We start from the raw sequence: 23,743 nt of genomic DNA, 5'->3' as shown, positions 1-23,743 counted from the left end.
TTCTTTCCCAGAGTAAATCCTGTTTCTCCGCAGCCTCGTGGTGAGGTTTGTACCGGGGTCGAGGCCTTGTGTTTTCCGCAGCCTTCTCTTGTGTTCTGTCTCGTCTTTTGAGCCACTGAGTCGTACAGCTCTTTGGTCCACTGCACCCGTGCTAACCCCATTTACCAATGTAACTGCGCCACCCTCACAGCACCAGCGTCCCCCCCCCCCCCCCCACCCCCAACCCCAGGTTAAAATCCGACGCTGTCTGCAAGGAGCTTGTACAGTCTCCACCCCCCCCCCCCATGTCTGCGTGGGTTTCGTCTCACCCTCCAAAACATTCGATTGTGGGTTAATCGGGGTATTTATCAGCCTCTACCATCAGAGGACCCCCCCCATCCGGCCAGGCCGTGCTCTCTTCTCACCGCCACCATCCGGAAGGAGCCTGAAGACGAGCACCTAGCGGCATAAGGACAGCTTCTTCCCCTCCGCTGTCAGATTCCTGAATGGACACTGAACCACACAACACGGCCCCACTTTCTCTCTGGTTTTCCACCTCGTTTACTTTTTTTAAAGTGTGATCGAGAGTAATTTTCTACCTGTATTGATTGTCCTTTGGTTTGAAGAGGACACAACAGAAATCTGTGCCTGATGGAGTTTTACGTGGAACAGCCGCTGCCCAGGGGCGTTCCCACTCTCTCGCCAGAAGATCCTGTGGTGTGGATGACCGTTACGGTTGGAGACCTCTCTCGGTGCAGTGGATGAGTGGAACGTCTTGTTGACCTGTCGTGCCCTTAGCGCCTCACAACACCCGCTGGGCCTGGTCCGTTGGTCCGCTCATGGGTCTCTTCCGCTCAACCCGCCAGGGCCAGACTTCACCCGCTTGGGCAGGCGGATCCCCTCCCCTTCACCGATGATCCGTTGGCTACCTGGCTTAGCCCATCTGCCAGGACAGTTTACTGGGGTGTGGCTATAGTGACATGGAGCCACAGGTGAGAGCTGAGCGTCAGGTGGGGACCAAAGGTGGACGCAAAGGCCATGGCAAGCCCCTCCCCCTCCCCAACCAGAGGGGCTAGGCTACTCCTCGCCCACCAGAAGGGCTTCCCTTCCCTAGACACCCCACACCCCAGTTCTGTCTGTAATGCTGCCACAAAACAATGAATTTTGCGACCCATTCATGACAATAAATTCTGACTCACGGTCCAGAATAGCTTGTTATCATGCTGTATGTTGAAATTTACACATTGTGCATCTCTGGTGTTTGTCCTTCCTGAAGTGAACAATCAGCTCCTTGATTTTGGTGTTCCTGAATGTGAGGTGGTTGTTGGTACACTGTTCAGCCAAGTTTTCAATCTCCCCCCTGCACGTCGACTCCTCGCCCCGTTTTATACAACCCACTACCATGGTATCGACAAGGAATTTGCTGATGGTGTTATTGCCATGGGTGTGAAGTGAGTAGAGCAGGGGGCTAAGAACACATCCCTGTGGTGCTCTGGTACTGAGGGAGTTCTTACCAGTCCTCGCTGATTGTGGCCTGAGGTGAGGGAACCCAGGATCCGTTTACACAGTGGGGTGCGGGATCCCAGGTTAAATTTAAATGTAGGCATGCAACCATTTCGGCCCACAAGTCCGTGCCGCCCAATTTGCACCCCACTGACCTACAGCCCCCCCCCACCCCCAGTACGTTTCAAACTCCAGAGCCCCCCCTGGAGGAAACCCATGCAGACCAAAGAAGAATGTGCAAGCTCCTTACAGCGCCGGATTCGAACCCAGGTTCCGATCGCTGGCACTGTAACAGCGTTGCGCTAACCGCTACGCTTGATAGTAATTTCTGCCTCAGCCACAGGAAAAAGGATCTCAGGGTTGGGTGTGATATCACATATGTATCCGGGCAATAAATCCGAGTTTCTCCAGCATTGTGTTGGAGTAGGTTGTTAAGTCAAGACAGTGCTGTGGGCCGAAGGGCCTGGACTTCGCTGTAGATTTATACGTTCTCCTTATAATTCAAACCTGCTCATGTCATTGTGAATCTTTTCTGTACCTTTCAAGCCGAATGATCCCTCTTACTGGCTGAACAAAACTCCACAGAATCCTGAACTGCTGTTGAGTTTCAGCGTAATATCTGCACCGTTAAAGGGTGTGAAAACTGAGTACTCTACAGAGAAATGTCAGCGAGTCCAGGGTCAAGGAGATTTGTGCTGGGAATCGTGGAAGGGTCTCGGAGGGGGTGGGGGGTCTGTTCTGCCTTTGCTGAGCCTGTTGTTTTCTTGACAGGAGCAAGAGTTGTTTTTCTTCCACGAGCTGAGTCCTGGCAGCTGTTTCTTCCTCCCCAAGGGAGCCCACATCTACAACACTCTCACTGACTTCCTCAAGGTAACGTGCGCCTGGCGTCAGAGCTGCTACAGTGCTTCGCGAATAGAAACATAGAGCATTATAGCATGGGCACAGGCCCTTCAGCCCTTCTAGTATGTGACCTGCAGCTGATCCAACGCCCCCGCCCCCTATTCCCCTCCCATCCAAAGTCTTCTTTAATGTGGAAATTGAGCCTGTAATCACCACCTCAGCTTGTTCCACCCTCCCACCGCTCTCTGTGTGAAGAGGTTCCCCCTGAACTTTTCCCCTTTCACCCTTAACCCACGTCCTCTGATCTGTAATTCACCAAACCACAGCATGGAGAAAGTTGGTCCACTTCCACCAAAACAGTGTCCGAGACAAAACTTTATTTCACCTGATAGAGGGAGTTTCACTATCTGTCTAGGTGAGTAGTCCCTGGCCTGGCAGGGTGTGATGGGATAGCTTGCAACTTCACCCTTTATTTAACCTGTGCCCTGGGACAGTGTGGAGGGACTGACAGTGGGTGTATGTGATGGGACAGTGCAGAGGGAGCTTCACTCTGTGGCTGACCCCGGGCATGTGTGATGGGATGGCGTGGAGGGAACTTCACTCTGTGTCTGACCCCAGGAGTGTGTGATGGGACGGTGTGGAGGGAGCTTCACTCTGTGTCTGACTCTGGGAGTGTGTGATGGGACAGTGCGGAGGAAGCTTCACTCTGTGCCTGATCCCGGGCGTGTGTGATGGGATGGTGTGGAGGGAGCTTCACTCTGTGTCTGACCCCAGGAGTATGTGATGGGACGGTGTGGAGGGAGCTTCATTCTGTGTCTGACCCCGGGAGTGTGTGATGGGATGGTGTGGAGGGAGCTTCACTCTGTGTCTGACCCCGGGAGTGTGTGATGGGAGGGTGCGGAGGGAGCTTCACTCTGTGTCTGACGCTTTTTTCCAGCAGGTCTAGATCCCTCTGGAAGCTTTGAAAACCTTCCTCGCCGTCCACAACGTCTCCAATCTTGGTGTCATCTTTTATTGTCTCTTCAGGCATTTATTTTTAAATTCATATAATTTTGTTAAAAGCAATATAAAATTCAAAGTAAACATTGACTCACGACACAAGATTCTGAGAGGCTCAGATGAGGTAGACGGCCACTGCCTTTTTCCCAAGCCGGGATTAGCAAGCACTGAGGGCATCTGTACAAAGTAAGGGGTGGGATGTTTGGGGGAGACATCAGGGCTGTCTTTTTACACCGAGGGTGGTGGGTGCCTGGAATGCACTGCCAGGGGTGGTGGTGGAGGCTGGAACAATCGGGGCATTTTAGAGACAGGCACATGGATGAAGAGTTGTGTCAGGCAATGGTTGTGTTACATAGATTGGCAGAATTGCTGAAGAAAGACAGCAGGTCTCGTTCCACCATCATTTCCGTCTTTTTCCAACAATAACATCGTCTGCAGTCACTCATCTTTCCCTCCGTAGGTGTGCCTAAGGGCCTGAACTGTGCTAGAATGTTCTATGAGGCATTCCAGCCCCAATGGTGCCCGAGAGCCTGTCATGAGTCACCAGTGTCTCTGCCCTGAGAGTATCTGAGCTTAACGCTGCCCGACCGGCCCGGGATGGCGCTTTTACTCCGTCTCCCTGGGCCGAAGAGTTGACTCTGACCCTACTGCTGTTGCAGAGCGAGTATCGGAAGCGAGGTTTTGTGGAGGTGGTGACTCCCAACGTGTTCAACAGCAAACTCTGGGAGCAGTCAGGGCACTGGGATCATTACCGAGACAACATGTTCTCCTTCAAGTTGGAGAATGAGACGTTCGCACTGAAACCGATGAACTGCCCTGGGCACTGGTGAGTACAGACAAGGTGACGGCCATTCAGATTTATTGTCCGAGTATGAACACGACATTGCGTAAAACTGTGGGATGCTTTCTCCTGTGGGCGTGGCAGAATTATTGGCAGTGCAAAAGAAAAACTATTCAACATTAAACGTAAGCAAACTGTGCAAAACAGAGAGAGAAAAAATCAATGGTCCACAAATAAGAGTCCTTAAACGAGTCCCTGATTGAGTTTGTCATTGAGGAGTATGATGGTGGAGGGGCAGCAGCTGTTTTCCTGAACCTGGCGGGTGCGAGTCCTGTGGCACCGAGACCCCTTTCCTGACAGCAGCAGTGAGAAAAGAGCGGGCGCAGGGTTGCTGCTGCTCTCTGACGGCCATGTTCCCCGTAGATGTTCCCGACAGTGGGGAGAATCCTGCCTGTGACGTCCTGGGCTGTGTCCACTACCCTTTGCAGGGGTTTATGCTTGGGGGGGTATTGGTGCCCCCCCCCCCCCCACCAGACTGCGATGCAGTCGGTCAGTTGCCATAGCTGAGTGCTTTCCTCCCTGGCTGTCTCCCTGAGTCGGAATTTTCCCGGCTGAGTTCAGTGCCTTCTTTTGGATGAGACGTTCAGTCCAGAAGGTGCACAAGGACACAGTGAACGTTTTAAAGCAAATTTGCTTTTTATATTTTAAAATGTGGACTTGCAGCATGGCAAAGGGCCCTTTGGCCCGTGAGCCCATGCTGCCCAGTTAACTTGTAACCTAGCCCCCTCCATTTTGTGTTTGGAGGGCGGGAGGAGACCCGAGGAAAGCCACGCAGACACGGGGAGAACGTACAAACTTCTTGCAGACAGCAGCGGATTGGAACTCGGGTGCTGTAAGGGCGTCGTGCTAATCACTGGACTAAACTTTCACTGTAATAGTGTGACACTAATTGTGGTGTCGATGCAGGGCTGGTGGTCTGCCCTCTCTCAGTTTGATCTGTGCGGGAGGTTTTTGTGGGGAATGTCGACTCGACTGATCTTATAACTCTGGTCGTTAATTGAATATAAAAGGAATTGGTTTCTCCAGCCGTCAAATCCTTTGTAGTGTCCCGACCGGGCAGGCAAGCCTCTCTCCAGCTTCAAGTAGCTATTGAGGATTCAAGTGATCTTTTAGCCCGTTTGTAGATTATGTGTGGAAGTACAGGGAGTGGGTGGAGGGACTGGGGGTGGGGGGGGGGAAGAGGGCAGGCTGGAACCGGAGGGGTCTTTGTAAGGTCTCATTCATCTGCTGGCCCTGTGCTTGCTGACTAACTTTGGCTTCTGGTACACTGGCACTGCATCAGTCGCATTCTTGGGCTTATTTTTCAGCCGCTTCCCCACCTGCTGTATTTGTTTAAAGGCTGCCAGCTTTTCTGAGATCTCTGCACTCCTCCCATTCATCTCCCAGCGGTGGCAGTGCCCTCGGCTACCAGGGCACTGAGCTGCAGAATTTTCGGCCCAGAACTCTGCGCCTCTCATTGAGGTTTCCTTCGGTCATCCATCTCCCCATCGGACTTTATCTACGCGTGCCACTGCATCCCAGTCCGTGATTTGGCGAGGTTAAGGGAGCGGTGTTGCTTAACCTTTGCCCGGTCCTGACAATCCTTCCGAGAGAGAGAGGGCCTGACAGTTGGCAGGCAAGATTGTTCCAGGGATTGAGATTGAAACTCTTGGCCCGAAGACACCGCGGGGAACGTGTCAAACATTCGTTTGCCCCCACCAGAATCGGCGATCAGAGCCTGACAGAGTGTTTGATCAGGGAAGCAAGCCCGATTGAAGAGTGAAATAAGCCAGGGTTGGCTTCTGGGCTCCTCCAACTTATCCTGGCTGAGCCTCAATCCGTGAGGATAGAGGCTGCTTTCTCAAGACACTGCCTCTTGTAGCATGAAGACTGGTGCCCGTGATGGCTCAGGCCAAGTTCACAACCCTCTGGAATTATTTCTTGTCCTGAGCGCTGGCACCTGCGTAGATTGGCAACCACCAGCCAGAATGCTGGACCTTGTAGGCTGGCATCTGCCAGCCAGTGAATTGGCACCTTCGTAGGTTGGCACCTGCCAGCCAGAACGCTCTCCATGGTCCACCTGTAAAAATTTATAAGTGTGTTTGGTGGCACACCAAATCTCCTCGCGCAGTGCGGCCACTGGCGAGCCTTCGTCACGATTGCATTGACGCGGAGGCCCCAGGGCAGATCCTCAGAGGTGGTGAACCCCAGGAATTTGAAGTTCGCCACCCTCTCCGCTACTGACCCCTCAACGAGGGCTGGTACATGTTCTTCCGATTTTCCCCCTCCTGATGTCTTCAATCAGCTCCTTGGTTTTGCTGGCGGTGAGTCCAGGGTGGTTGTGGTGACACCATTCAACCAGCTGATCTTTCTCCCTCCTGTAGACTTCCTCACTGTCTGTGGTTCTGCTGACGACCGTGGATGGCATTTGAATTCTACCTGGCCAGTGCATCCATCCTCATTTCTTCACCCACCTGGAATGAGGGCCATCGATCTCAATGCCAATGCATCCTTTCATACAGAAGGGGACTAACCCCATGCCCAGAACTCTGGGTAGAGCTGTTGCAATGCCTCTCTGTAGCTTCCTGCCGATAAAGGCCAGCCTGTCGTCTCTGCTTGCTGCAGCTGTGTAGAGGGACCACGGCTGAAGGCTGGAGTTCAGACAAAGAGCTGAGCTTTCCTCGATGACAGGCAGAGGCAGCCTCCACTTCCTGGGTTTAATTCAGAGGCAGCCTGGTTCTGGGGCTTCACTCATAAGAAATATCAGAGGCAGGAGCAGGAGTTGGCCATTCAGCCCTTCAAACCTGCTCTCCTATTCAATGAGATCGTGGCTGATCGACGATGGGCTCATCTCCATCCACCTGCGTTTTCCCCATATCCCTTAATTCCCCAACTATAAAAATCTACCCAACCTTGTCTTAATATATTTACTGAAGTCGCCTCCACTACTTGAATCTTGAGGCTGTGTCCCCTCGTTCTGGTCTCCCCCACCAATGGAAACATCTTACCTACCTCTATCTTATCTCTGCCTTTCGTATTTTTATATGTTTCTATAAGATCCCCTCTCATTCTTCTAAATTCTAGTGAGTACAGGCCCAGCCGACTCAATCTCTCCTCATAGGCTAAACCCCTCATTTCTGGAATCAACCTGGCGAACCTCCTCTGCACCCCCTCCAAAGCCAGTCCATCCTTCCTCAGGTAAGGAGATACCAGAACTGCATTCATTTCTCCAGATGGGGCCTCACCAGGACCTTGTACAGTTGCAGCATAACCTCCCTGCTCCTAAATTCAATCCCTCCAGCAATGAAGGGCAACATTCAATTTGCCTTCCTGATAACCTGCTGCACCTGAAAACCAACCTTCTGCGATTCCCTAATCTTCCTGCGATCCGGTTTTCTCCATCGTCCTGACCCTGTGCGGGTGGGTTGTTTACTCACACGGAGTAATGTCAGTGGCCAGGGTGGGAGTGGGCAGGGGGACGGGTCGATGATGATCCAGCACAGACTGCGTGGCCAAATGGTTCTCCGGGTGACTATGGGCCTTTTTTTCTTCGTGTCCCACCCACACTCCCCCCCCCCCTTCCACCCCAGCCTGATGTACCACCATCGTCCCCGATCCTGGCGGGAGCTCCCACTTCGACTGGCAGACTTCGGAGTGCTGCACAGGAACGAGTTTTCAGGGGCTCTGTCGGGACTGGTTCGAGCCCGTCGGTTCCAGCAAGACGATGCTCACATCTTCTGTACCCTGGAGCAGGTGAGTGTGGTAGTTGGGTGGGGGGGAGGTGGGGGTAGGGGAAACCAGGGCACCAGAGTATCCCAGGGAAAATGGGCCCTTTGAGTCCATGGAAGCCAAAAGTAACACGAGAAACAACTTTCTCAACATGTGGTGGGGATTTGTAAACCACTTCCTGATGGGCACAGAAACAGATTTAACAGCGAGGTTCAGGAGGGTGTCGGCAAACACAATCAAACCAGCCGCAGGGCTTTTCATCACAGAAATGAGCCCCAACTTCCCCACCCTGACCAGGATGTCTCCCTGAGCTTCCAAGAGAAGCAGCTCTTCACTTGTGAATCTGCAGAGGCCAGCGACTGCATCCGGTGCTCCCGTTGTGGTCTCCTCTACATCGGAGAGACTGGACGCAGACTGGGAGATTGCTGCATTCAGCACCTTCACTCTGCAACAGCCTGGATCTCCAAGTGGCCCCCCCTCGCAGTTCCCCATCCCATTCCCTGGCTGACATGTCTGTCCGTGGTCACGCCGACTGCCAGACTGGGGCCACCTGGAAATTGGAGCAACAACACCTCATCTTCCAACTGGGTTCCCTCCAACCGGATGGTATTTGCATTGCTTTCTCTGGTTTCTGTTGGCCCCCATCCCCGATTCTCCCCTTCCCCTAACCCTGTCTCCTTTCCTCTAGCTCTGTCTCTCTCTCTCTCTCTCTCGCATTCTTTCACACTCACTCGCTCTCTTTCTCTTTCACGCTCTCTCACTCACTCTCTCTCTTTCACTGTCTTTCTCACTCTCGCTATTTCACTCTCACTCTATTTCACTCTCCCTCTCTCTCTCTCCTATCCCCTAGCTCTGCTTTCATAGCCACCCCTCTCCCCCCGATCAGTTCTCACCTTTCCGATCCACGACTAGTTATGGCCTGTGTTCCTCCCCCGACGGTTCTTCTCTCCTCTCCCAGCCTTTTTATGCAGACAGCTGCCCTTCTTACTCATACTTTGAAGAAGGGCTCAGGCCTGAGAACTCCTCTTGAGGCTGCGTGACCTGCTCTGTCTTTCACTCCTGTCTACCTGAGCTCATCTCATTTCTTGGGTTTGACCCAAAACACACTAACGTTTTCCTATCCATGTACAGACCAATCCAAACGCCTTTGAATTTCTAGAAAAAAATTAGACGTACATCACATAACAGTGCAATTAACAGCGCCTGGGGTTGTCTGATCTCGGAAGCTAAACAGGCTCAGGCCTGGTCAGTACTTGGAGGGGAAACCACGAGGAACACCAGGTGCTGCAGGTTACTGTGAGGGGCACTGGACAAAGAGGAGACACTCTCTGCCTTACGGTGATGCCTCATGTATGATACATTCTAAATGTAGTGACAATATGGAACCTTTACTTTTACTACTCCTTATGTCTTTTAAAGATTGCCTTTTGGTCCCCATGTAGAGGGGAAAGTGGTACACCTCCTCTGGCAGCTCATTCAGTACACTCACTACCCTCTGGGTGGAGGAAGGAACCCCTTGGATCCCCTTTCAAATATTTCCATGCTCACCTTAAATCTCTGTCCCGGCAAACAGTGGTCTGAAACTAGAGAGAAAAGTGGGTATTTCTGATTTATGCCCCTCGTGATTGTCAAAACCTCTGCAATGTTCTCCCCTCAGCCTCTCCTTTCACCTCAGTCCTCGTGACATTTTTAAAATTCAGACATACACCACAGAAACAGGCCCTTCCGGCCCATGAGCCCCCTGTGCTGCCCAATTAACCTGCAACCCTGTGCGCTTTGGAAATTGGAGCCCCCGGAGGAAACCCAGGCACACACTGGGAGAACGTGCAAGCTCCATGCAGTTGGCATCAGGTTCAAACCTGGGTCACGGACACAGTAATAGTGTTGCGCTGACCGCTAAGTTAACCGTGTCGCCCCATCGTCGTTCATCTTTCCTGCCCACTCTACCCTAGTGACATGCTAGCAGGGATTCCAAGAATGCGAGAGATTAGAATTGCCTCAGAGCTCTCCTCTGAGGCAATGGAACAGGTGGGATGGGAAGCGTTTGTGCAGTGGGATGGGATGGAGAGCAGTTGTGCAGTGGGAAGAACTGCGGGGAGGTATCGATAGGTTAAACGAGTGGGCAAGGCTCTGGCACATGTTGGTAAATGTGAGGTCGTCCACTTTGGAAGGAAGAATGGAAGATCAGATTATTATTTAAATGGCAGGTGATTGCAGTGTGCTGCCATGCAGAAGGACTTGGGAGGGCTTGTGCATGAATCGCAAAAGGTTGGTTTGCAGGTGCAGCAGGTTATCAAGAAGGGAAATATAGGGCCTTCATTGCTGGAGGGATTGAATTTAGGAGCAGGGAGGTTGTGTTGGAACTGTACAAGGTCCTGGTGAGGCCACGTTTGGAGAACTGTGTGCAGTTCTGGTCTCCTGACTTGAGGAAGGATGGACTGACTTTGGAGGCGGTGCAGAGGAGGTTCACCAGGTTGATTCCAGAGATGAAGGGGTTGGCCTATGAGGAGAGATTGAGTCGTCTGGGACTGTACTCGCTGTAATTTAGAAGAATGGGAGGGGATCTTATAGAAATGTATGAAAGGCATAGATAAGATGGAGGTAGGTAAGCAGGCTCGATGGGCCGAATGGCCGACCCCTGCTCCTGTTTCTTACATTCTCGTCTGATGCCCGCAGATAGAGGAGGAGATCAAGGGCTGCCTGGACTTCCTGCAGGCTGTGTTTCAGATCTTTGGGTTCAACTTCCGCCTCTACCTCTCCACTCGGCCGGACAAATTCCTGGGAGACGTCGCCATCTGGGACCAGGCAGAAGAGGTACAGGGAGGGGAGGGTTTCTGGGACCCACCAGCCACACCGGGTTTCAGTCAGGATGTGATGAAGTGAGGAGGGGGGGGGAATGTGGGATCGGTGACCGTCCCTTGTGAGGGGAGGGAAAGGCATCATTATTCCCTCACCTCAAAGCAATTCAATGAGTGAAGATGCAACTCATGGTGGAAATGACGGGCACTTTGAACCCTGCTGGGGTTAACATTTAAAATTTTATTTACAACACAGTAGAAGCACATTCTGGCCATTTAAATCCTTGTTACCCATTTACACCCAAATTAACCACGAAGTCATGGGGAGTGTATAATGAGCTGTAGTGGTGAATGCCACTACAATTTTAACACTTGGGGGAATAATTTGGACAGGTACATGGATGGAAAGGCGATGGCCTGGTGTAGATCTTTGAGTCTAGGCAGATACCAGAAGGGCCTGTTTTCTGTGCTGCAGTTGGCGTAGCAGTTACCGCAACCCCGTTACAACGCTAGCGATTGGGTCTGGGGTTTGAATCCCACATTGTAAGGAGTTTGTATGCTCTCCCTGTGTCTGCATGTGGTTTCCAGTTCCCTCCCACCATTCGAAATGTATCAGGGACGTGTGGGGTAATTAGCCAGCATGGGCTGGAATGGTCAGTTACCATGCCATGGGTCTAAATTTAAATTTATCATTCTATCTTGGAACCCCATTGGGGTGCGATTGTGGTGGGGGGGGGGACGATTTGCGTGGGGCAGGACTGCAGTATTCATACGGCGCTGGTTCTCTCCGCAGCAACTGGAGAGGAGCTTGGTAGACTTTGGCCAGCCTTGGGAGCGGAGCCCGGGAGACGGCGCGTTCTATGGCCCCAAGGTGAGTTGGGGAGGTTTCCCGGTGGTGGGGAGGGGGGCAGGGCTCATCCTCAACAGTAAAGCACGGCGGTCTTCAGACGCTCTGTTTGAAGTAAGAACCCTACGCTGGGGAAACTCAGCAGGCCAAACAGCATAATTTGTGTTGCAGAGCTAAAGGGACATAGCCACCTTTTTGGACTTGAGCCCTTAGTCAAGGTATGAGCAGAGCGTTGGCAGGCATCCGAACAAAATGGTGGTGGGACAGGGGCGCGGAGCATGGACCCACAGGCAGGAGGTCAGGTGAATGAGGGAGGGCACAGGAGAAAACGGGGGGAGGCCAGGGAGAACATAAAACACTACAGCACGGTACAGCCCCTTCAGTCCTCCATGTTGTGCCGACCCATATATTCCTTTTAAACAAAATAAACCTTCCCTATCCTATTTTTCTTCCATCCATGTGCCTGTCTAAGAGTCTCTTAAATGCCCCTAAGGTTTCAACCTCCATCACCACCTCTGACAATGCATTCCAGGCACCCACAATTCTCTGTTTTAAAAAAAATCTTACCCCTGATGTCTCCCCTAAACTTCCCTCCCTTCACTTTATACAGATGTCCCCTGATGTTTGCTATTCCTGCCCTGGGAATCAGACACTGGCCGTCCACCCTGCCAACACCTCTCAGAATCTTGTCGACCTCTGTAAGTCTCCTCCCATCCTTCTTCGGTTCACAGAGAAAAGTCCCAGCTCTGCCTCATGAGACTTGTTTCCCAATCCAGGACACACCCTGGTCAATCTCCTCTGCCCCCTCTCCACAGCTTCCACATCCTTCCTGTAATGAGGTGACCAGAACGATACATAATTCTCCAAATGTGGTCTCACCAGAGATTTATAGAGTTGCTCAAACTCAATCCCTCCCGACTCGTGAATCCCAGCATCCCATCGGCCTTCTTAACTGTCCTATCAACCTGTGCGGCACCCTTGAGGGACGTATGGATTTGAACCCCCAAGGCCCCTCTGTTCATCCACACTCTTAAGTAACCGACCATTAACCCTGTGCTCAGCTTTCTGGTTTGTCTTTCCAAAATGCATCACCTCACATTTATCTGGATTGAACACCATCTGTCACTTTTTAACTCTGAATCCTGTCAATATCCTCTTGTGACCTTCAACAACCTTCAGTTTCATCCACAACTCCTCCGACCTTTGTGTCATTCCGCCTCTTCATAAAAATCTCAAAGAGCAGGGGTCCCAGAACAGATCTCTGCGGCCCTTCCACTTGTCACCGACCTCCAGGCAGAATACTTCCCTTCCACTACTGCTCTCTGCTTTCTTCCTACAAGCCAATTTTTTAATCCAAAAAGCCCCAGTTCCATTAATCCCGGGACTCAAGACTTTCTGAAGGAGTCTCTCGTGGGGGGGGGGCCTTGTCAAATACTTTACTAAAATCAACTAAAATCCATCTACCGCCCTACCCTCATCAATTTATTTTGTTAACATCTCAAAAGATTCAATTTGACTCATGACGCACGACCTTCCCTTCACAAAGCCATGCTGACTCTTCTTAAGTAGACTGGACTTCTCCCAATGCTCATAGATCCTTAAAAATCCTCTCCAATTCTTTCTTTCTTTCTTTCTTTGGCTTGGCTTCGTGGACGAAGATTTATGGAGAGGTATGTCCACGTCTGCTGCAGGCGCGTTGGTGACTGACAAGTCTGATGCGGGACAGGCAGACACGGTTGCAGCGGTTGCAAGGGAAAATTGTTTGGTTGGGGTTGGGTGTAGGGTTTTTCCTCCTTTGTCTTTTGTCAGTGAGGTGGGCTCTGCACTCTTCTTCAAAGGAGGTTGCTGCCCGCCGAACTGTGAGGCGCCAAGATGCACGGTTGGAGGCCATATTAGCCCACTGGCGGTGGTCAATGTGGCAGGCACCAAGAGATTTCTTTAAACAGTCCTTGTACCTCTTCTTTGGTGCACCTCTGTCTCGGTGGCCAGTGGAGAGCTCGCCATATAATACGATCTTGGGAAGGCGATGGTCCTCCATTCTGGAGACGTGACCCACCCAGCGCTGTTGGGTCTTCAGCAGCGTGGATTCGATGCTTGCGGACTCTGCCAGCTCGAGTACTTCGATGTTGGTGATGAAGTCACTCCAATGAATGTTGAGGATGGAGCGGAGACAGCGCTGATGGAAGGGTTCTAGGAGCCGTAGGTGATACCGGTAGAGGACCCATGATTCGGAGCCGAACAGGAGCGTGGGTATGACAACGGCTCTGTATACGCTGATCTTTGTGTGTTTCTTCAGGTGAATGTTTTTCCAGACTCTTTTGTGTAGCCTTTCAAAGGAGCTATTTGCCTTGGCGAGTCTGTTGTTTATCTCGTTGTCGATCCTTCCATCAGATGAAATGGTGCAACTGAGGTAGGTAAACTGGTTGACCGTTTTGAGTTCTGTGTGCCCGATGGAGATGTGGGGGGCTTGGTAGTCATGGTGGGGAGCTAGCTGATGGAGGACCTCAGTTTTCTTCAGCTGACTTCCAGGCCAAACATTTTGGCAGTTTCCGCAAAACAGGACGTCATGCACTGGAGAGCTGGCTCTGAATGGGCAACTAAAGTGGCATCGTCTGCAATGAGTAGTTCATGGACAAGTTGCTCTTGTGTCTTGGTGTGAGCTTGCAGGCGCCTCAGATTGAAGAGACTGCCATCCGTGTGGTACCGGATGTAAACAGCGTCTTCATTGTTGAGGTCTTTCATGGCTTGTTTCAGCATCATGATGAAGAAGATAGTAAAGAGGGTTGGTGCGAGGACGCAGCCTTGCTTAACGCTGTTGTCAATGGAGAAGGGTTCAGAGAGCTCATTGCTGTATCTGATCCGACCTTGTTGGTTTTCGTGAAGTTGGATAACCATGCTGAAGAACTTGGGGGGGCATCCGAGATGCTCTAGTATTTGCCAAAGCCCTTTCCTGCTCATGGTGTCGAAGGCTTTGGTGAGGTCAACAAAGGTGATGTAGAGTCCTTTGTTTTGTTCTCTGCACTTTTCTTAGAGCTGTCTGAGGGCAAAGACCATGTCAGTAGTTCCTCTGTTTGCGCGAAAGCCACACTGTGATTCTGGGAGGACATTTTCGGCGACACTGGGTATTAGTCTATTAAGGAGAATCCTAGCGAAGATTTTGCCTGCAATGGAGAGCAGCATGATTCTCCAATAGTTCGCACATTACTGCCGTAAGATAGATGGTCCATAATTCCCAGGATTCTCTCTATTTTTTTTTAAACAAGGGGACCACATTTGCCATTCACCAATCCTCTGGCACCTCCCTTTTGGCCTTCCCTCTCTTCCCACGGCAACCTGGGGAATATCGTGTCCGGCCCGGGGACCTATCAAGGTTAATGTCCTCCTCCTTAATCTCAACCCTGTCCAGCACACAGGACTGTTCTAATCCAACCTCACCCTGATTCAGGCCCTTTCCTCTTGTGAAGACTGAAGCAAAGTATTCCTTTAGGAGCTCCCCAGCCTCCTCCGCCTCCTGACACACATTGCCTCCTTTAGCGGCCCCACCTTCATTCTCGTCATCCTTCTGTTCTTCACATACACCAAGAACACCTTGGGGTTCTCCTTCATCCTACTTGCCAAGTCCTTCTCACACCCCTTCGAGCTCTCCTAAGACCTTTCTAAACCTCCTTCTTGGCTACCATATAGTGACCCCTTCCTTCCTCTCGACCTGCTGCCTCATCTGTTTGGTCAACCACGGTTCCCCTTTCCTACCATCTTTTACCTGTCCCAGTGGGATAAACCTATCCTGAACCCAGCATGTGGTCCCTAATCTTCCTCCACATTAGTTCTGTACATTTACCTTTGAACCTCTGTTTCCAATTTACTCCCGCTAGTTCCTGCCTCATTATTACTGTTAGCCCTTCCCCAATTAAACATTTTCCCATTTTGTCTGCTTTTATCTTTACCCATGGCTATGCTAAACCCCAGGGAGTTGAGGCCACTCGCACTCCCCCCACCGTGAGGTCCGCCACCTGACCAGGTTCATTACCCAGGATTAGATCCAGTGTGGTCTGTCCTCTTGTTGGCTGGTCCACACACTGTGTCAGGAATCCTTCTTGAACACAGCTAACAAATTCAGCCCAATCCATCCCCCTTGCAATCAGGAAGTGCCAGTCAGTATTAGGGAAGATGAAATAACTGTATATCTTGCATTATTCCAAAATCTACCTTCTTATCTGCTCTTCAGGGGTCCCAAGGGCTATTGGGGGGCCATAGACGACTCCCAGATCCCTTCCTATTTCACCCACACTGACTCAGTGGACCCTCCCTCTGCAGCGTCCTCCCTCTCTACAGCTGTGATACAATCCCTGACCATGGTATTCCCCCACCTCCACCCCCTTACCTCCCATCCTATTCCTTTTAAAACACCTAAACCCCAGTTCCCTCATCAGCCAATCCTGTTCTTCTCCAGCCAGGTTTCAGTAACAGCCACAACATCATGGTTCCATGTACTGATCCAGACTCTAAGTTCATCCCCTTTATTCCTAATACTTCCAGCGCTGAAATAGACACATTTCACACCCTCCAACCGGCTCGCTCTATGATTTGTCCCCTCTGCCTGTCCATCCTCTCTAACTCAGATCCTGCTTTTGATCTTCTGCCCTATTCTCTGCCCTCACGTTCTGGTTCCCACCCCTCTGCCAAACAAGTTTAAACCCTCCCCAACAGCTCCAGCAAACCTGTTTGCCAGGGTATTGGTCCCCCTCTAGTTTGGGTGCAGCCTGTCTTTCTTGTACAGGTCAGACTTTCCCCAGAAGAGATCTCAATGATCCACAAATCGGAACCCCTGCCCCCTGGACCAACTCTTCAGCCACACATTCATCTGCCACAACTTTTATTCCTTCCCTCTCTGGCACATGGCACAGGCGGAAATCCCGAGATTACCACCCCTGAGGTCATGCTTTTTAACTCCCTATATTCCCTCTTCAGGACCCCATCCCTACTTCTATCTATGTGGACCATGACACCCAGCTGCTTCCCCTTCCCCTCCAGAAGGCTGTGAACCTGATCAGAGACGTCCTTGACCCTGCCACCTAGGAGGCAACCTACCATCCAGGAGCCTTGATCTTGTCCAACCAACCTCCTGTCAACTTGTCCAATCACCCCCTTCTGAGCTGAGGGGCCAGCCTCTGTGTCAGACATGTCCCTGGTAGATCATCCCCCTCAACGGTATCCAAAAGAGTACACTTGTTGTTGAAGGGGACGGCCACAGGCGTACTCCGCACTGTCTGCCTATTCCCCTTCCCTCTCCTAACAGGCACCCAGTTAGCTGTGTCCTGACATTGGCGGTGGGTGGGGGGGGTCGGGGGTGACTAAAGCTCCTCTCTATCACTGCCTCTGGCTCCCGAGCGAACTGGAGCTCACCCAGCTCCTGTTAACTCGGTGAGTGGAGAGGGAAGGGGGCGGAGAGCTGGAGGAAAGGAGACAGAGGGAGAATGGGGAGTGGGCCAGAGAAGTCAATGTTAACGCCATCTGGTTGGAGAGGGCCCAGTCGGGAACTCAAGTGCTCTTCCTGCAATTTGCAGGGGGTTGGGGTCATGGACAGACACGTAAGGGCGGGGGGTAGGATGCAGAATTGATTGGCCACTGGGGAGATCTCAGGAACTTTTGCAGCGGTCGGTTGGCAGAGTTAAGAGGGAGTCGAGGACAGTGAGTGCCATTTCTCAGCCCAACTAGAGGGACAATGCTTGATTTTATGTCTCCAGCCAGATGGCATTAATATCAACGTCTCCCGTTTCTGCTAGACCCCGTTCTCCCTCCCTTCCCTTCTCCTCCAGCAACTCCACCCCCTTCCCTCTCCATTCATAGAGCCATCCCACCCCCCCCCCTCTGTTTGCTGCTGTGCCCTCCCTCCCTTATTACTTCCTGCCTCTGGGACCATGCGCCTCCCCCTCACCCCACCATTTTGGCCGACATTTTGCTCACACCTCGATGAAGGGCTCAGGCCCGAAACATTGGTTCTGTATCGTGACCTTTGCTACATAAAGTTCGCTATCTGACCTGGTGAGTTTCTCCAGCATCGAGTCCACCTTCACCAGGGAGGTCGGCAACAGAGGAACTGCAACTTGTTGATTCGTGGAAGAGCAGAGGGGGGAATTGTCAGGAGACTAGAATCTGGAGTTCAGAACAGAAATCTGTGGGATGAGCTCAGCGGGTCGTGGGTGGGAGAGGTTTCAAGCTGGGAGGGGGGGAGAGACCCTTCCTATAGATGGGCACTCCAAGTGGGCTCAGGACAAAAGGGCCTGCTACTGTGCTGCGTGCCTGCAATGAGATATTGGAGGCCATTCAGCCCATTGGGTCTGCCCCGCCATTCCATCAGGAGCTGATCCTTTCTCCCGCTAGGCCCCACTCACCTGCCTTCTCCCTGAAATCATTGATACCCTGACTATCAACCCCTGCCTTAAGTACACCCGAGGACTTGCCCTTGCTGCCCAATTCCAGAAGTTCGCCTATCTCTGTGGCGAAAGAAGTTCCTCCCCGTCTCTGTTTTAAACGGACGCCTTTCGATCCTGAAGTTGTGCCCTCTTGTCCTCGGCTCTCCCACCGGGGAGAACAACCTTTCTACATCGACTCTGTTCAGACCTTTCAGCATTCGGAATGCTTCTATGAGGTCCCCTCATTCTCCTGAATTCCAAGGAGTCCAGTCCAAGAAGCCGTCAAACATTCCTCATATGCTAATCCCTTCATTCCGGGAATTATTCCTGTGAATCTTCTGTAAACTCTCTCCAATCCCCCAGAACATAGAACACTACAGCACAGTACAGGCCCGCGATGTTGTGCCGACCCATATATACCTTAAAAAAAGCACTAAACCTTTCTTAAATAGCTAGTCCAAAACTGTGAGGCAGGAGGAAGCTTTTTGGCCCGTCTGCTTCACAATTTCCCTGCACCTTCTTCCCTCCCACAATGCCTGTCAACCACGCCTTTGCTTCATAGTTTAGCTATGAGCCTGCTCTGACCAAGGGGCTAATCTGATTAACCGAGCAGCATGGCAAAGGAATCCGGGCAAAGGACGAATGTGAAAATCCAGCACAGCCAGCGATCATGTCCTGGAGCAGTGGGTGGGGCAGGAGCCCCACCTCCCGCACAGCCACCTGACCTTGGGCTTGGTCCCGTAACTTCAAGTCCAGTTCATTGCTGTCCGATTGCACAAAACAGCGTTGTCTGATCCTCACAGACACGCGCGTGCGCACACACACACACACACACACACACACACACACACACACACACACACAAAAACAGTACACACGCACGACAAGTATTCAGAGATACAAATAAATATTGTTCTATGAATCTGAGGGTCTTGGAGGGTCAGTGTAAGCAGTTCCTTTGGTAGTTCAGCATTCTCACTGCCCGTGGGGAAGAAGCTGTTCCCAGCCCTGGTGGTGCTGGCTCTGATCCTCCTGGATCTCTTCCCCGATGGGAGTAGCTGGAAGATGCTGCATGAGGGGTGGAAGGGGTCCTCAGTGATTTTGTGTGCTGCCTTGTATTGGCTTATTGGACCTTGGCATATTGATACATCATTCCCTGAACGTGGCGTCACAGGGAGATAGGGGCGTAAAGAGAGCTTTTGGCATTTTGGCCTTCATAAATCAAAGTATTGAGTACAGGAGTTGGGATGTTATGTTAAAGTTGCATAAGACAACGGTGAGGCCAAATCTGGAGTATTGTGTGCAGTTTTGGTCACCGAACTACAGGATTGAAAGAATGCAGAGGACGATGCCCAGACTTCAGGAACTGAGTTACAGGGAAAGGTTAAACAGGTTAGGACTTTATTCCCTGGACTCTCGCTGAATGAGGGGAGATTTGATAGAGATATTTAAAATTATGAGGGGGAGAGACAGAGTAAATGTAGGTAAGATTTTTTTCCACTGAAATACAAACCAGAGGACATGGGTAAAGGTTGAAAGGGGAGAAGTTTAAGGGGAACTTCACACAGAGAGAGGTTGGAGTGTGGAACGAGCTTCCAGCTGAAGTGGTGAATGTGGGCTCAATTTTAACATTAAGAAGAATTTGGACAGGTACATGGATGGGAGGGGTTTGGAGCCTATGGACTGGATGCAGGTCAGTGGGACTAGGCAGAAATATAGTTCAGCACAGACTAGAAGGGCCAAAAGGCCAGTTTCTGTGCTGTAATCTTCTCAGGTTCTTCAAAGATCTCAGCAGACCACATCAGTGGGAGGGAAGGGAGACTCCACTGATCCTCTCTGCCACTCTTATGGTCCTGTGGATTAACCTCCGATCCATTTCTCTGCAGCAACCGTCCCACACGGTGATGCAGCTGGCCAGGATGCTCTGGATAGAGCTCCTGTAGAAGATTGACAAAATGGTGGCTGGTAGCCTTGCCCACTTCACTGGTCACAGAAATCCAGTTGTTGTTGCACCTTCCTAACAAGTGAGGAGATGTTGTGATAGGTCATTAGTTAAGTGAACTCCAGGGAACCTGCTTCATTCTTGCCCATTCTCAGTCCTGAGGTTCCCAGTTGACTATTTACCATGGTGATTACAGATTGACATCCAGATTAAGGACGCAATTGGACGCAACCATCAGTGTGCAACCATCCAACTGGACTTCCAGCTGCCAATCAGGTTTGGCTTGAGCTACATTGGGTAAGTCCCCCTCCAATCACGGAGCGCTGGGGTTGGGGGCTGGAGAAACTCAGTAGGTCTTACTGACCTCAACTGTGGTGTGACCTGCCTTGTATCTCCAACATTGGCAGTGCGAGAATTCAGTAAATACTAGAGGAACTCAGCCCACCTCACAGTGTCCATACCAATGTTTCGGGCCTGACTCCTTCAGGGTATAAGCAGATAGCAGGTGGGGGTTTGAATAAAGACTGGGAGAGAAAGGGCGAAAATAGGAAGGGGGAGGAGTCTAGACCAACAGGCGTTAATTAGATATGATGAGAGGGAAGGTGAGAATTGATTGGAGCTCCGTGAAAGGAGACAGAGGGAAAAGGGCAGAGGCAGAGCATCGTGCACAGTTTCCATATCCCTGGGTCAGACTGCACCGGGAGCACCGTACACAGTTCCCGTCACCCGCACCGGGAGCACCGTACACAGTTCCTGTCTCTGTATCCCTGGGTCAGACCACACCGGGAGCACCGTACACAGTTCCCGTCTCCATATCCTTGGGTCAGACCGCACCGGGAGCACCGTACACAGTTCCTGTCTCCGTATCCCTGGGTCAGACCACACTGGGAGCACCGTACACAGTTCCTGTCTCCATATCCTTGGGTCAGACCACACCGGGATCACCATACACAGTTCCCGTCTCCATATCCCTCGGTCAGACCGCACTGGGAGTACTGGACACAGTTTCCGTCTCCGTATCCTTGGGTCAGACCGCACTGGGAACACCGTACACTGTTCCTGTCTCCGTATCCCTGGGTCAGACCGCACCAGGACCACCGTACACAGTTCCCGTCTCAATATCCCTGGGTCAGACCGCACTGGGAGTACTGGACACAGTTCCTGTCTCCGTATCCCTGGGTCAGTCTGCACCGGGAACACCGTACACAGTTCCCGTCTCCATATCCCTGGGTCAGACCGCACTGGGAGTACTGGACACAGTTTCCGTCTCCATATCCCTGTGTCAGACCGCACCGGGAGCACCGTACACAGTTCCCGTCTCCATATACTTGGGTCAGACCGCACCGGGAGCACCGTACACAGTTCCTGTCTCCATATCCTTTGGTCAGACCGCACCGGGAGCACCATACACAGTTCCCGTCTCCATATCCCTGGGTCAGACCGCACTGGGAGTACTGGACACAGTTTCCGTCTCCATATCCCTGTGTCAGACCGCACCGGGAGCACCGTACACAGTTCCCGTCTCCATATACTTGGGTCAGACCGCACCGGGAGCACCGTACACAGTTCCCGTCTCCATATCCATGGGTCAGACCGCACCGGGTCCACCGTACACAGTTTCCGTCTCCATATCCCTGTGTCAGACCGCACCGGGAGCACCGTACACAGTTCCCGTCTCCATATACTTGGGTCAGACCGCACCGGGAGCACCGTACACAGTTCCTGTCTCCGTATCCCTGGGTCAGACTGCACCGGGAGCACCGTACAGAGTTCCTGTCTCCGTATCCCTGGGTCAGACCGCACCGGGAGCACCGTACACAGTTCCCGTCTCCATATCCTTGGGTCAGACCGCACCGGGAGCACCGTACACGGTTCCTGTCTCCGTATCCCTGGGTCAGACCACACTGAGAGCAGCCTACACAGTTCCCGTCTCCATATCCTTGGGTCAGACCGCACTGGGAGTACTGGGCACAGTTTCTGTCTCCATATCCCTGGGTCAGACTGCACCAGGAGCACCGAACACAGTTCCTGTCTCCTTATCGCTGGGTCAGACCGCACCTGGAGCACCGTACACAGTTTCCGTCTCCATATCCCTGGGTCAGACCGCACCGGGAGCACCGTACACAGTTTTCGTCACCCGCACCGGGAGCACCGTACACAGTTATCGTCACCCGCACCGGGAGCACCGTACACAGTTCCCGTCTCCGTATCCCTGGGTCAGACCACACCGGGAGCACCGTACACACTTCCCGTCTCCATATCCTTGGGTCAGACCGCACCGGGAGCACCGTACACAGTTCCTGTCTCCGTATCCCTGGGTCAGACCACACTGGGAGCACCGTACACAGTTCCCGTCTCCATATCCTTGGGTCAGACCGCACCGGGATCACCATACACAGTTCCCGTCTCCATATCCCTGAGTCAGACCGCACTGGGAGTACTGGACACAGTTCCCGTCTCCATATCCTTGGGTCAGACCGCACCGGGATCACCATACAGAGTTCCCGTCTCCATATCCCTGGGTCAGACCTCACTGGGAGTACTGGACACAGTTCCCGTCTCCATATCCTTGGGTCAGACCGCACTGGGAACACCGTACACTGTTCCTGTCTCCGTATCCCTGGGTCAGACTGCACTGGGACCACCGTACACAGTTCCCGTCTCAATATCCCTGGGTCAGACCGCACTGTGAGTACTGGACACAGTTCCTGTCTCCGTCTCCCTGGGTCAGTCTGCACCGGGAGCACCGTACACAGTTCCCGTCTCCATATCCCTGGGTCAGACTGCACCAGGAGCACCGTACACAGTTCCCGTCACCCGCACCGGGAGCACCGTACACAGTTCCTGTCTCCGTATCCCTGGGTCAGACCACACCGGGAGCACCGTACACAGTTCCCGTCTCCATATCCCTGGGTCAGACTGCACCGGGAGCACCGTACACAGTTCCCGTCTCCATATCCCTGGGTCAGACTGCACCGGGAGCACCGTACACAGTTCCCGTCACCCGCACCGGGAGCACCGTACACATTTCCTGTCTCCGTATCCCTGGGTCAGACCACACCGGGAGCACCGTACACAGTTCCCGTCTCCATATCCTTGGGTCAGACCGCACCGGGAGCACCGTACACAGTTCCTGTCTCCGTATCCCTGGATCAGACCACACTGGGAGTACCGTACACAGTTCCTGTCTCCATATCCTTGGGTCAGACCGCACCGGGAGCACCATACACAGTTCCCGTCTCCATATCCCTGGGTCAGACCGCACTGGGAGTACTGGACACAGTTTCCGTCTCCATATCCTTGGGTCAGACCGCACTGGGAACATCGTACACAGTTCCTGTCTCCGTATCCCTGGGTCAGACGGCACCGGGACCACCGTACACAGTTCCCGTCGCCATATCCCTGGGTCAGACCGCACCGGGAGCACCGTACACAGTTCCAGTCTCCGTATCCCTGGGTCAGACCACACCGGGACCACCGTACACAGTTTCCGTTTCCATATCCCTGTGTCAGACCGCACCGGGTGCACCGTGCACAGTTCCTGTCTCAATATCTTTGGGTCAGACCGCACCGGGAGAACCATACACAGTTCCCGTCTCCATATCCCTGGGTCAGACCACACTGGGAGTACTGGACACAGTTCCCGTCTCCATATCCTTGGGTCAGACCGCACTGGGAACACCGTACACTGTTCCTGTCTCCGTATCCCTGGGTCAGACCGCACCGGGACCACCGTACACAGTTCCCGTCTCCATATCCCTGGGTCAGACTGCACCGGGAGCACCGTACACAGTTCCTGTCTCCGTATCCCTGGGTCAGACCACACCGGGAGCACCGTACACAGTTCCCGTCTCCATATCCCTGGGTCAGACC

At 52.4% G+C, this 23,743-nt stretch overlaps 1 protein-coding gene across 8 annotated transcripts in view; it reads left to right on the top strand.

Moving 5' to 3' along the window:
• Positions 1–23,743, top strand: part of LOC138764489 (threonine--tRNA ligase 1, cytoplasmic-like) — a 179,605-nt gene that overhangs the window by 72,594 nt on the left and 83,268 nt on the right. For 6 of the 8 annotated variants that reach the window (XM_069940478.1, XM_069940482.1, XM_069940483.1 and 3 more), the window contains 6 exons: positions 2,254–2,352; positions 3,981–4,147; positions 7,732–7,894; positions 10,547–10,684; positions 11,462–11,539; positions 20,067–20,167. In XM_069940478.1, coding sequence (XP_069796579.1) covers positions 2,254–2,352; positions 3,981–4,147; positions 7,732–7,894; positions 10,547–10,684; positions 11,462–11,539; positions 20,067–20,167 — 746 coding nt within the window. The remainder of the gene's footprint in view (positions 1–2,253; positions 2,353–3,980; positions 4,148–7,731; positions 7,895–10,546; positions 10,685–11,461; positions 11,540–20,066; positions 20,168–23,743) is intronic. The other 2 variants (XM_069940480.1, XM_069940484.1) reach the window with 2 other exon arrangements.

Source organism: Narcine bancroftii, chromosome 5 (genome assembly GCF_036971445.1).
Source record: "Narcine bancroftii isolate sNarBan1 chromosome 5, sNarBan1.hap1, whole genome shotgun sequence".
Taxonomy (NCBI): domain Eukaryota; kingdom Metazoa; phylum Chordata; class Chondrichthyes; order Torpediniformes; family Narcinidae; genus Narcine; species Narcine bancroftii.
Note: the sequence above shows the minus strand (reverse complement) of the source record. Positions and strands in the feature narration are given on the sequence as shown.